The sequence below is a fragment of the Anomalospiza imberbis genome, chromosome 1 (assembly GCF_031753505.1).
Source record: "Anomalospiza imberbis isolate Cuckoo-Finch-1a 21T00152 chromosome 1, ASM3175350v1, whole genome shotgun sequence".
Taxonomy (NCBI): domain Eukaryota; kingdom Metazoa; phylum Chordata; class Aves; order Passeriformes; family Viduidae; genus Anomalospiza; species Anomalospiza imberbis.
The window spans coordinates 146,157,958-146,170,381 of record NC_089681.1 but is presented as its reverse complement, the minus strand read 5'-3'; the positions used below and the strand labels follow the sequence as shown (position 1 = coordinate 146,170,381).

Genomic DNA, 12,424 nt, shown 5'->3' with positions numbered 1-12,424 from the left:
ATCCAGATGACCCCCTCCAGGCACTAGGAGTCAGCTGGGGCCATCACATGGTGGCCCTGGTTGGGGCAGAGGGAACATGTGTCAGACCACAACCACAATGGCAGGCATGTTCCTACATCTGTGTGTCACCACCAGTTCTGGCCCATCCTCCCATGGCGTCCTTATAAACCACTGCAGAATAAGAAAGCAAACTCACAGCATTTAAACCAAGCTTAGAAAGATTACGAGCCTCTTCTCTCATGAACTCATGTTTAGTTATATTAAAAAAAAAGTGCTTGGAGCCAACAGCTGGTGTTTAACAATTTATTCCAGGGGTCAGTGAGTGGGGAGGAGGGTGATGCTCAGTCTCAGCGGGCCATGGCTGGCAGGGTGAAGGCTCAGCTAGAAGTAGTTGACGACTCTCCTGATGGACTGCACGCTGGCGCTGCGCGCCTGCCACTCGTTGAAGCTGCTGAACTCGCCGCGCTCCACCACGTACATGCGGCCTCGGTAGTTGGGCTCCTCGTACAGCACCCACCTGGGCACAAAGCGGGGGTCACCTGTGCCCCAGCACTGTGGCACAAAGTGAGGGTCACCTGTGCCCCAGCACCGTGGCACAAAGGGAGGGTCACCTGTGCCCCAGCACCGTGGCACAAAGCGGGGGTCACCTGTGCCCCAGCACCGTGGCACAAAGGGAGGGTCACCTGTGCCCCAGCACTGTGGCACAAAGTGAGGGTCACCTGTGCCCCAGCACTGTGGCACAAAGGGAGGGTCACCTGGGCCCCAGCACCGTGGTCATGCAAAGTAGTCGCTCTGAGTGGCTGCATTTAGGCAGTACTGTACTGCAAACCACCAGGGCCTGATTCCCAGTCCCACCCCACACATGGAAGTGCTCCTGGTGGAGTTCACTGTGGGCGCTTCCCCCCGCTCACCCACAGTGTGGCCTGGCAAATACCCAAAGCCAAATTGGACCTTGGCCTTGGAAGATGTTTTGGGTTACACCAGCAGTAAAACCTAGGCCCAAGGCTCCCTGCTTCACATTACTGTAGGAATGGATGTGTCTGAGCTTCACCATGTGCAACAGAAACAATTTAATAGCATTTGATAATGCTAAAGAAGGATATGAGTCCCCTCAGCCCCTGCATAAACCCCTTTTTTAGGGACTGTGAGGAGAAACATGCAATGCTTGATGGATGTTTTGCCTCTTTTGAACTGATTAATTAGCTATGATGGGAACCATATTTAGTAATTTCTCTCTTTGTTAATAATTCCTAATGGCCTTTTTATGCTTTCCAACAGAGAGCAGGGCTTGGTTTGGTTATCTTTACTTTATCTCTACATCCAGAGTTAATGACAACTTTCCCTTGTAATGCAGTAAAATGGATACAACATTCAATAACCTTGGTGACTTTGGCATGCCTGACTTCTTCACCTGGCTTGGCTACATTGTTCTCCATCGCCCTGGCTGTGACATGTATTTCTCCATTTGAAGATCAAGTCAGGAGCAATTCTGATGGTCAAGAAGGACAGTTTTGCTGCTTTTCTCTCCCTTCACTTCACATGATCTTACTGTGGCCACAAGTGTCAACCCTGTCCTCTATGTGAGTCTCCCATGCTTCTTAACCAAATTTTGCCATTCCTCTGACAGTTTTACAGTCAGGTTACCACCCTGTCATTGCTGAGCTGCTCATCTCTGCCTCTTTCCTCTCATCCCCACATTTTTTAAGATTTTATGAGGATCTCTGCTGCTTTTCCCATCTATTTGCTCAGCAATGACAGCAAAGCAGAAATGCAATCCTCCAAATAATTTGGTTTCTGTGGTCTGTCTTTGCAGGAATTCAGCTGGGACATTGGGGTTGGGACCTACTTTTATGTGGGATTTCCAGGGAGAAACTTCTTCAAGAACTTCTTCCAGAGGGGTCAAAGACTGCTGGGCCTTAAGGTCAGACAACAGCTGGTGAACTCAGATCAGTCTGAAAATTGTTTATAAAACCAGCCACCCACGGGCATTATTTAAAAAACAAAACAAGAAAAGTTTGGGGTATTTATCCAAGGCACCTCACAGGTTCCTTGACATGTTTGTTTTGTGTTTCTGAGAAGAAATGAGGTGGGACTGTGGTGGTCCCTTCTCCCAGATCCCCGTGCAGGAGCAGGACCAGCATGTGGATACCAGCATGGAATATTGTGCCTTGGTTTTGTGAAAGAGCATCCTGTATTATCAGAGCCCTGTGCGTGGCATCGCTGACACGTGGTTCCTGCAAACAACCAACCTCATTCTCTGGCACTTGTTGCAGCCAGTTTATATCCAAACTGGAATTACAAAAATCATCCTCAGCCTTTTGCTTTGATGCTCACTTTGCAGCACGTGGGGAAGGCTGCCCACTGCTCACCTGTGGGTGTAGTGTACCTCCATCACATATCCCGGTGTGCAGTGACAGAAAGCATTCCCAGCTTAATTAACAACAATTTTTAACAGTTTTCCTCCTCTTTCTTTTCAGCTCTTCTGCTCTAGGACATCTTTCAACAATGGGTTGACCCTGGGGAATAGAGCAGGGGGAAGAGCAGCCCCTCACAGTCACCAAGATTTCTTTCCAGACACATGGTTGATGTGTCTGCACCATTATGTGGAGGGAATGGGACAGGCTTTGGTTTAGATGTAAGCAGACTGAGTGACCTGGTGTGGTGATAAGAACCCCCACTTGACTTGTCCCTCTGCTTAGGGGAAGGTTGAAAAAACCCAAAAACCAAAGGAATAAAAGGAATGGCAAAAAGATGGGAGTGAAGTGTGTTGGCAGTGTAAGGTGATGAGTGAATGACTTGTATGGCTTACTTAGCTGTTCCTTTATTGCCTAAAATTTACGTTCCCTGAGACCGTCAGCAAGAGGGGAAATCAAGTCAGTCAGGAGCCCAGGAAAAAAAAAAAAAAAAAAAAAAAGAAGAGATGATCTTGTCCTCAAGCCCAGCATGGGAGAGCTGATCCAGGCACAAAGCACACAGCCCTCAAACATCTCCATGCTGTGTTTCATTAGCACATAATCCCAGCGGACATGGGAATAAAATGCTCATGGAACCAACTCAAACTCTATAAGCCAACACTGGCTGCTCAAACTGAAAAATGAGGAGGGGAATGCTGTAGCATCAGCCTGAACCAAGCAGGAGGCTTTCAGTGGAGCTCAAAGTCACTTATTCTCCATGTAGGACTTGAGCAGTGCCACGGGCAGGTATCACCTTTGCTGAGAAATATGTGATGTTCATTGGGCAGCAGCATTTGGGTACCTGTCCTGCTTTGTATTTCACAACCTGACTGCAGAACAGCTACCAAGCCCTCATGAATGCTTCACCAGAATAAATGGTTGGTCTGGTTCCTTCAAGTTATTCCACTGTAGTGTAGAAAAGCTCTTTTTGGGGTATTCTCTCCTGGGCCGCCAAACAAATTCAGCTTTTAAAAATGGTTATTTCTAGGCTGTCCTCTGTGGAGTGGCTGAGGCACAAAGGAGGACAAGAACTACACATCTTCATCTAAAATCAGATGATACCATATGTGATACTGGAGCTGGCTCTGCCCGTGGGACGGGCGAAGCCACTCACCACAAACCTGCAACAGCTTCCGAGGAGGCGGTGACACCTCAAAACTGCTCCAAAATAGCAATTCATTGCCAGTGTGCCTTAAACAGCTTTACCATCATCCTTTCTGGCTCTGGGGCAAAGCAACTGCCCGCCCCAGAAAGGCAGCAGGGAAGGTGCTGGACCCCCTCAGGCTCACCATGCACCATGCCAAAGGCCCATGTTTGTCTCCATTGCCATGTTTCCAGATGATCCATCATCACTTCCCGCGGGCACTGCCACCTCCACAAAGCGCAGGCAGCAACTTTTTATCAGCACATGACACCATCCATGGATTTTGAAATGGAAACAAATATTTCTGTATCCAACAGATGTCGCGTTGTGGGAATTGAGGGTGAAAATCACAGAGCGAGACTGTGGCTGAAACTCCCTTTGTCTCCACTGACCCCATCTCCTCTGCTCCCAGACATCCAAGGATGAGTTCTGGGACAGCTTTGCCAGGTAATGCCCAGCACCATCGACACGTGCAGCACCTCTGGAGGCACCTGGGTTTAGAAGGTCCATCCAAAGGAGAAAAGTGGTGCTATAGGGTCCCTTTCCCTGCTCTCACCTCTCTGCAGTGGTATCTCATCCTTCCCTCTCTCCTGCAGCCCGGGACAGCAGGTCCCTCTGCATTGTCCTGCCTTTAATTGCCTTTACAGACCTTTCCAAGCATGTCCAACACTGATCTTCCCAGGATCTGAATGTAATGCTACAAACCTCAGTGAGTTTCCTCACCACGGAGCTCCTCTCCGTGCTTTATCTTTTTCCATTTTTTCCTCACTATTCATAGACCTCGAGAAGTCCTGTAATGTTAACACAAACAATCCAGACTACCATATGAGGGAGAGCAAGCTTTGTGCCCTTTATATATTTTGTAGGTGAGGGGGAAAATCAATCTGAAAAATTCAAGTGCTTGAAAGTTTCTGGGCAGCTTCCCAATTTCTCAAGCTCCAGGCTCTGCTACAGAGACCCAAGCAGTAAATTGGCCCTAAAGCTCTTGCCAGAGTATTCACAGGCTCCCTCTTGGCTTTGTAGTGCTGGTACTCAAATGCTCAGCTCTAACAGGGTCCCTGATGGGCTCCAGCCATTTCTTCCCATGAGGAGTGGGTAGTTCTGCTCCTTAATGAACTGCCACTGCCTAATCATAAGCCTGGATTTTTGGAAGAGGAGAGGCCTTGGTTGGATCAGAAAGGCTCCTGAAGGACACTTGCTGCTGTCAGGATGTCTTGAGAGCTTGCATGGCAACAACCTTTCTCTATTCTTAGGGAAAAAAAAAAAATGACACAAAGGGTCCAGCATCTCACACCAGGTGTCTATGAGCTGCACAACATCCAGTCCAGGACAGGTGAAGAACAAGGTATCTGTGCTCCCTCCTCTGCAGGGGCTTCCCTCTGCCCCAGGGCCTCCCTCCAGCCACCCTCTGCCTGGCTCTGGGAAGGTGTTGTGGCATTCCCCAGCTCCCAGCATGCTTGCAGTGAAAACCCAATTGTCAGACAGAGGAAAGGGGAGACTGACAGAGAACAACCTGTCTGACAATAAGAGAAAAAAAAAAAAAAAAACACAAAAAGGATCAACACCATTGACAAAATACAAACTGCCACCAAACATCAAGGAAAAGGCAAAACTGACATCCTGCCCGGGCCTTCAGGAACATCTGCAGGGGCAGGAGGGTGGGGCTGAGCCTCAGTCTGGGCATCACCACGGCTGTCAGCCCTGTCTTTCAGAGGCAGGATTTAATCTAAAGAGGAGGTGCTGCTGCCTCAGTTTTGCCATCATAGGAAAAGGTGTGGTGAAGCCACTTGCAAAGCAAAAGCCCTGACATGCATCACCTGGAGCCATCCATCCAACCTCCCTGAGAGCTTCAGCATGGATTGAAAGAGGTGTGGAAGGCAGAAGGCAGGCAGGCAGGCAGGAAGGCAGGCAGGAAGGAAGGACGGAGATGGTTTTAGGCTTCTCATTTCATACACCTTAAAAAGGTGGCTCAGAGTTCTTGTAACTCGTGCTTAGCTGCCACCCTCCAAAGGTCAGACCCCCTTTGAAGCAGCTCACAGTGGGCAGGCACCAACATTCACCTTTAACCAAAGGCTTAACAAACATTTTTGGGCTTTCACCAAGTGTCCCCAGCACTGACAGGATTTTCTATGAGGGAGGAGTGTCTGAGGCCCCCTGTCCACTGCAGTGCCCAGGACACCTGGAATTACTTACGCGCCGTCTCCGTACACTTTGAGGGCATTGATGCAGGCCTTGTCCCAGCCTTGTCCCTGCAGGAAGGAGCAATCTTCTGTCAGCTCCAGGCTGGGACCTCTAAAATGGCTCCCCTCAAATATTTCAATCCTGTAATGCTCGCCGTGCTGGGGACAAAGGGATTGGAGTCAACAGCAACACCAAAAAAGCACAACAAATTATTTCTCCAGCTTTTATAAGACAAAGAGGGAGACAGAAGGGTGCTTTGGAAGGGGAATGTGAAGAGCAATCCAAGACCGCTGGTGCCAGCATCAACAGAGCACACACAAACTCATGCTGCCTCCCGGCACACCAACCATGAAAGCAGCCAAAAATCCCTCAAATCTGTGCCCGGCTGCACCTTCCTGCACTGCTGTCCACATGTTAACACACCGTGAGGTGCCAGTGCTCAGGCACACACAGCCCCTCGTCCATCTGCAGATCCCCCCCACCAGCCCACAAACCCTCCATCCCAAATGCAGCATCAGCTGCGGCCCCGACGCTCTGCGCACCCAAACAGGAAAAAAAGAAGCATATCCTGAGTGTACAAAGATGTTGGACTAGTCCCCTAAACTAATTTGTATTGCCTCCAGTTTCATGCATAGCTGCTGTTCCTGGTGAGAGATGCTGTGCCTTTCTTTTAGGAAAATAAAAACAGGGGGGAGAAAAGGAAACTTTTTCACCATCATCCTTGCTGCGTGAGCCCTTGATGGTCACGTGTCACAAGTTACTCGGGGGAGATCTCTGCAGCCTGTGGCAGAGCTATGTGGGACAGAGCAGACTCAAAGGATATTTTAAAGCCAAATTCAAAGAATATCTAAACGCATTTTTCAAATAAACAACGTCAGCATGCAAGAAGGCTGGGCTGCCATGCCAAGCCCCACAGCAGGGAGCTGCCGGCAGCAGCCACACGGACACCGTGCCTGAGCAAACATTCCTCCGGGAATCTGCGCTGCGCAAACGCCTCGAAGCCCTCGCTGGCATCTCACAGGGAAAATCTTGGGCCAGGAAAGGAGGAGCACATCCTTGTGCTGGCCAGGGTCCACGGCCTGGGCCAGAGCATCCCTCCATGTATGGGTCATGGAGGTGCTTTAGGAATAATGTTACAAACCTGAAACAGACCTGTTGCTGTGCCAAAAGTGTTTCAGGGCTGGTGAGAAATCCCACCAGCTCCAGCTGGGCTCATTATTGCCCTGGAGGCCGTCAGTGGTGGGAGAATCAATGGAAAGGCCCAAGCCATACTCATTTTTCTTTGCTACTTTTTAATCTTCCCATTTAAACTTTCCTCTGGACAGTGCTTTTAAAAGCTTGATAAGGGGAAGGGAAAATAATGGGTTTAGTTTAGGATTATCAGAGTCAGAGAAGGGTTTGCAACAGCAGAGAATTCAACTAAAACTTGCTAGGAGCAGCCCTGTGGTCTGGTTGGAAAGCCCTTGGGCTGCCCTCTCCCCCTTTGGGTGTGTGGGGAGATAGAGCAGCTGCAGCTCAAACTTGCCTTGGGCAATGAATCTCCTTCTGAATCCCCCCGTGAATATCTCACAGCAGCTTACATTAAAAGGAAAAGCACGTGGTACCAGCAGGACTTTGCCATCTCATCTGGAAAACCACAGGAATATCTCATCCTCTTAAAGGCACTGTGTTTCACTGTGAGAGGAAGAAGATGCATCTTCCTCCTGTCTGGGGACACAGGAAACTGTCTCAGCCTTGTGGCCTGCACGGACCGCGCTGAATGGGGACAAACCCACCCAGGAAACTCCTTCCTGCTCAATGGGACACCCTATTTCTAAAGAACACACATTTTTATGGCACTTATTCGTGGGGCTCCTGTGACCAGGATAAACTAAACCCAGCGGTGCTCCAGCTGGGAGAGCCAACGCCAGCAGCATCCCACTCACCATCCCGATGGGCCGGCAGGAGCCCAGGTGGTCGCTGCGTCCATTCCAGCGGTAGAAGTCGGGATACTCGCCGTGCTCCAGGATGTACTGCTGCCCTCGGAAGTCGGGGTGGTCGAAGCAGACCCAAGCTCCGCTCTGGACGCAGATGGAGTTGACCCGGTTGAGGAAACCTTGGTCCTGGAAGCTGTTGCAGCTGCCACAGACATCCAGCTTCCTGCCTGTGAAGCATTTGCCTTCGTAGAAAGTGATCTGGGGGGAGGAGGAGAAAGGGCCCGCGTTGAGGAGCAGGGACACGGCCAGACTCCCATTCCAAGCAGATGGGAATCTCCTGCAGATGCATCATTTCAGGGTGGTTTGGGTTATTTTAGCTGCTTTCCAGCAAAAGGAGCACGGCATCGCTGGCATTTTTTCCTAAGAAGCGTATTTGTTTTTCTGGGAACGCAGAGCATCCCGCATTTATGACAGTTCTCACCACCTCGTGCTCACTCACACATATTTGCAGCAGGAATGTTTAAACAGGAAATTCGGCTCCCGAAATGCAGCTCCTTCTGCCGCACCCTCCCCATCCCTGCTACCAAATGTGCTCCCGGGATCACCACTCGCACCACGTCTGCTGGCTCTATTATCCTCACCTCCTTCCACCCGGAGGATGCTCGGGCTCTCCAGCCCCAGGCTGAAAGGGAAGCGGTTGGGTCGTTACTTACTTTTCCTGAGTACTGAGACATTTTCTGCTGGCCGTTATCCAAGACCAAGAGCGGGAGCCAGAGCAGAACCGCGGTGGACAGATCATTGGACACCCCACTATATAGGGGCTGCTGGGTGGGGGCCGGGCCGGGGCTGGTGTCACCAGGGCTTTTTAACAAAGCCGCGGGAACCGGGGGCTTTGCCGTTCCTGCTTCGTAGGCAGAACCGCCGGTAACGGGGCCTGCTGAGTCCGGGCTTTTGATTTTGGGCAGATGATCTGACAAAAGATTTGCTTGGCAGGGCTTTGGTCGATTAGCAGTGCACATTTACTGCTCCTTTTTGGAGGACTTCTTTTTTTTTTTTTTTTACTTCTTTTCATCTTTATTTCTATTTCTCTTCTTCTATTTCTTTACTTCCCCCCTCTGTTTTCCCCTATTTTTTTATTTTTCTTCCATCCTTTTTCTTTTTCCTCAGAATAGATAACAAGTAAATGAGGAAACAGCAGCACCTCTAAGCATAGCACATAATTTCTCTGTGTCAGGTTTGCTTTTTCCCAGCTTCTTCCCACCTATTGCATTATGGCAGCCAAGAAAGAGTGTCCTTGAAGACTCTTCACCAACAAACATTGCACTCTATCTGTCAAACCAATGGTCTCTCATTCAACCTTTGAACCTCTCTAAATGGCATCTCCAAAAGCCAAGGACCTGATCCCCTCCAAAGCACAAAGGTTGGGCTCACAAACCCGCTGATGTTACTGATGAGCATCGTTCTCAGGAAGGTTTTGATCTTCCAGCACTGAAGCCCTGACTCACAGCCGTAAGTCAGGATCAGAGGAACTTTTGGACCATAAAGTTACCATATTAAAATAACTTACATTGCAGCTATACGGGACTATAAAGTCCTTGTTTGTGTTATAAGAACATCCAGAGATTTTCGCTGTCATATTCCCAGGGCAAAGAGCAAAGGAAGCTCCCAGCCCATAAACCCCATCAGTTCATACTAACAAGCCAGGTCAGGAAGAGGTAAAGGCAGATGTATGGGGGTGGCCCATGGACCAGCATGCAGAGACGTACCAAGGGGCCACGTTAAAAGGAGATTTGTGCTTTTATGCTTTTTAAAAGCTCTGGAAGAGACTTCACACACAGCTCCTGCTCATTGAATACTCCTCCTCACACACTGGCCCCTCATCACCTCCCCTTGCTGCCACCTCCCTCCCTGGACCATCAGGCATACTCTTCAAATCCGAACCCTAAAACCTCCTTTCTTGGCAGGCTGCTCCCATCCTCAGGCGTGCCAGCAGCCTGGCTCGGCAGCCCCACTCTGCTGCCTCAGCTCACTGCTTCATCTCGAGATTAAAGACTCCTTCAGGAGAAAGGATGTCATTATTAGGGCTCAAACGTGCACCACCCTTTCGATTAAGATGTAAAAGTTAATAAGCACATGTGCAGACACACGTAGGCTGAGCCGGAGGATGTCGCTGACTGGGATGCACTGGAGGAGGAAGGAGAGAGGTGGCACTTTGTGCTGGGAGAGGAAACACATCCTCCAGCTGATGCCGGCAAACCTGCCCTGGCATCACAGGAACACGGCTCTCACGTATGTGTTGTGCTGTAAGGGAGGAAACAATGAAAAAACCCTCATCTGATTAAAAAAACCAACCCTGCCCAAAACCTCTTTGAAATGCCAGTGCTAATTTTAAGGTGTTAAATTAATCACCAGATGGTGCAGGGAAAACTAACAGCATGCAGAAAGTCCCACTTGGAAGAGCTGCAGCCAAGATGGGGGGCATTAATGTTGTTCCCATAAACCAGCCATTCCCTGTGGCCTTGCAGTCAGTGCCCGGGGAGGGAAGGAGAAGTGTCCCTCTTCTGAGTCATGGCTGGGAGCACGAGGACAATGGGGTGGCACCGTTGCTGGCACTGGGACCCAACTCTGCATCCACTGGGGTCGTAGCTCACACACTCTTTGCATTGGCCATAAGCTGTTGGGTGCCTGGAGAGGAAGACCCGTGGCATCCATGGCAAACTGCCCCAAAGCACCCAGGAAAGCAAATACTCCCTCAGGAGATTTTTATGGAACCACAAAAGCCTGGTTTCCTCTGGCTCGGTCTCATGAGGGGATTTTCCTGTTTCTCTTAAGGTGTGGCATTTAATTCAATGTGCAAGAGCTTGATGAATCTGAGACTTGTGCCCAGCTGTCAGATTTCTTAGAAATTGTCCAACAGGTTCAAAAGCTATTTCAAGAGAGATGGAAAGAGGTTGTGGCAATTTTATCCTCATTTCTCTGACAAACCACATTAAAGATATGAAATAAGAAAGGACTCAGCTCTATAAAAAAGCAAATTGATAGGGAAAAAAGAATATGGAAGAATAGCAAATGATAATTCCTGGACAAAGCCCCTTAACACCTTGCCAAAGATGGAAAGGTTGCCAATGGAAGAGAGAAAACAGCAGCCTGAGGAGCCTGTGGCCACTAAGAGCATTTCAGGCAAGTGATGCTGGGGCTGACCTCGCCTCCTCCTCGTGCCCAGGACCATCTGACCATGAGCCCCACAGCAAAAGGGCTGTGGGCAGCCTTTGTCCACTGTGGCTGCTTAAAGGATGAAACATTGGAAATGAACTTGTAAGTTTGAGTATTTGGCTTCAACAGCCACAACCCAGAAATCTGAGATTCTTTTGTGGGTTTGGTTTACAGGGAGGAATTGAGTTGGATGTCCACAAGGGAAGCTCCAGGCTGTGCTGTCTATGCTGGCCTTTGCTGCCACAAGGCTGAGGAGTGAAATGGTGAGAGACAATTTGCTCTCCAAATTGTCCAGGCCAGAGCCAGGGCAGCTGAGCAGGGTGTGACTCTTGGAGGTGAGTCTTTGGGAGTGACGTCACATATGTGAATGGAATATTCCCTGTCAGAGGCTTAGCAGGATTAGCATTCAGCTCACAGGTACCTCCTACAGCTGGCACAGCCCCACACAAATAACCAGCAGTGGAGCAGCAGCCAAGGAGCTGCTCCACATCCTCTGAAAGGACCACGCTTCAGCTTCTGGAGGAGCCTGTAACATTTGCAAAGCAGTGTAAGACCTGGCACAGAAAATCCCTAGCTCAGAGCTTTCAAAACACCACCTTGCTTTGAAAAGCTCATAGATTTTTCACATAGCTCAATATGAGATACTTTGAGCTTATTAAATATGAAACAACTATGGGTCTTGCTCCTTCCCACGGAAAAAAATTTTGGCTTGCTGCTGGGAATGATGAGCACATCCTGTGGGACTCCTCAGAGCAGCAACAGACCTGAGTGAGAAACCATCTCATGGCTCAAAGGAAGAGTTTCTGTGTGAAATACACGTTGCTTGTCAAAGACCTGGCCCACCTCAGAGCAGCTGCCAAAGGTACCAGTTCCTGCTGGTGATTTACCCACTCCCTGTACCAGAGTGCACCATGTGCTGCCTCCCAGAGCTGCCAGGGGGACTGGGAACACTGACTGCAGAACATCCCTGCAAAACATTCAACCCACACCCTCACTGGCAGAATACATCACCTGTTGGTGATCTGGCCAGGTTCCTATTAGGAAAAACAGCTCCTCACCTTGGAGAGGGGACCTGCTGGTCAGGTCTAGCCAATTTCAGTCTCATGTTCATAATATTCTGTCCAGGTATCATCACACATCTCAGCATCTGACTGAGATGGGACCTGGACTTCATTTTGGAAAGCATCAGAAAGCCTGGGGGGAGAAATCCTTTCACTGTATTTCAAAAAAAGTAAAAGTTCCAGTAGGGAAACAGGATACCCAAGGAAAAGTTGGATGCTGAGAACACCCATTCCCCACTCCAGTTTAGCCACATTTCTGCATACTCACAACAGCTGAAGGGACCTGTGCAAAGGTTTTCACTCCCCCTCCCCAGCTGTCAAAGGGGAACAATTTTGACCTTGTTAGATGAAGTTGTGAGGATTAGCCAGTATTAGCAAAACGCTCTGAAGATGACCAGTCCTGATTACATAAGGGCTAATTAGAAGCTGTTGATTTCTCCTTCTGGAGAGGCTCAG

At 49.4% G+C, this 12,424-nt stretch overlaps 1 protein-coding gene across 1 annotated transcript; it reads right to left on the bottom strand.

Annotated features, from left to right (window-relative positions):
• Positions 1–229: 229 nt before the first annotated feature.
• Positions 230–8,033, bottom strand: CRYGN (crystallin gamma N; the record flags this gene model as incomplete). The annotated part of the gene is made up of 3 exons (XM_068175064.1): positions 230–517; positions 5,791–5,936; positions 7,704–8,033. Coding segments are annotated over 3 exons (612 nt in total), but the record flags the coding sequence as incomplete, so codon positions are not given.
• Between the last annotated feature and the right edge of the window lie 4,391 nt (positions 8,034–12,424).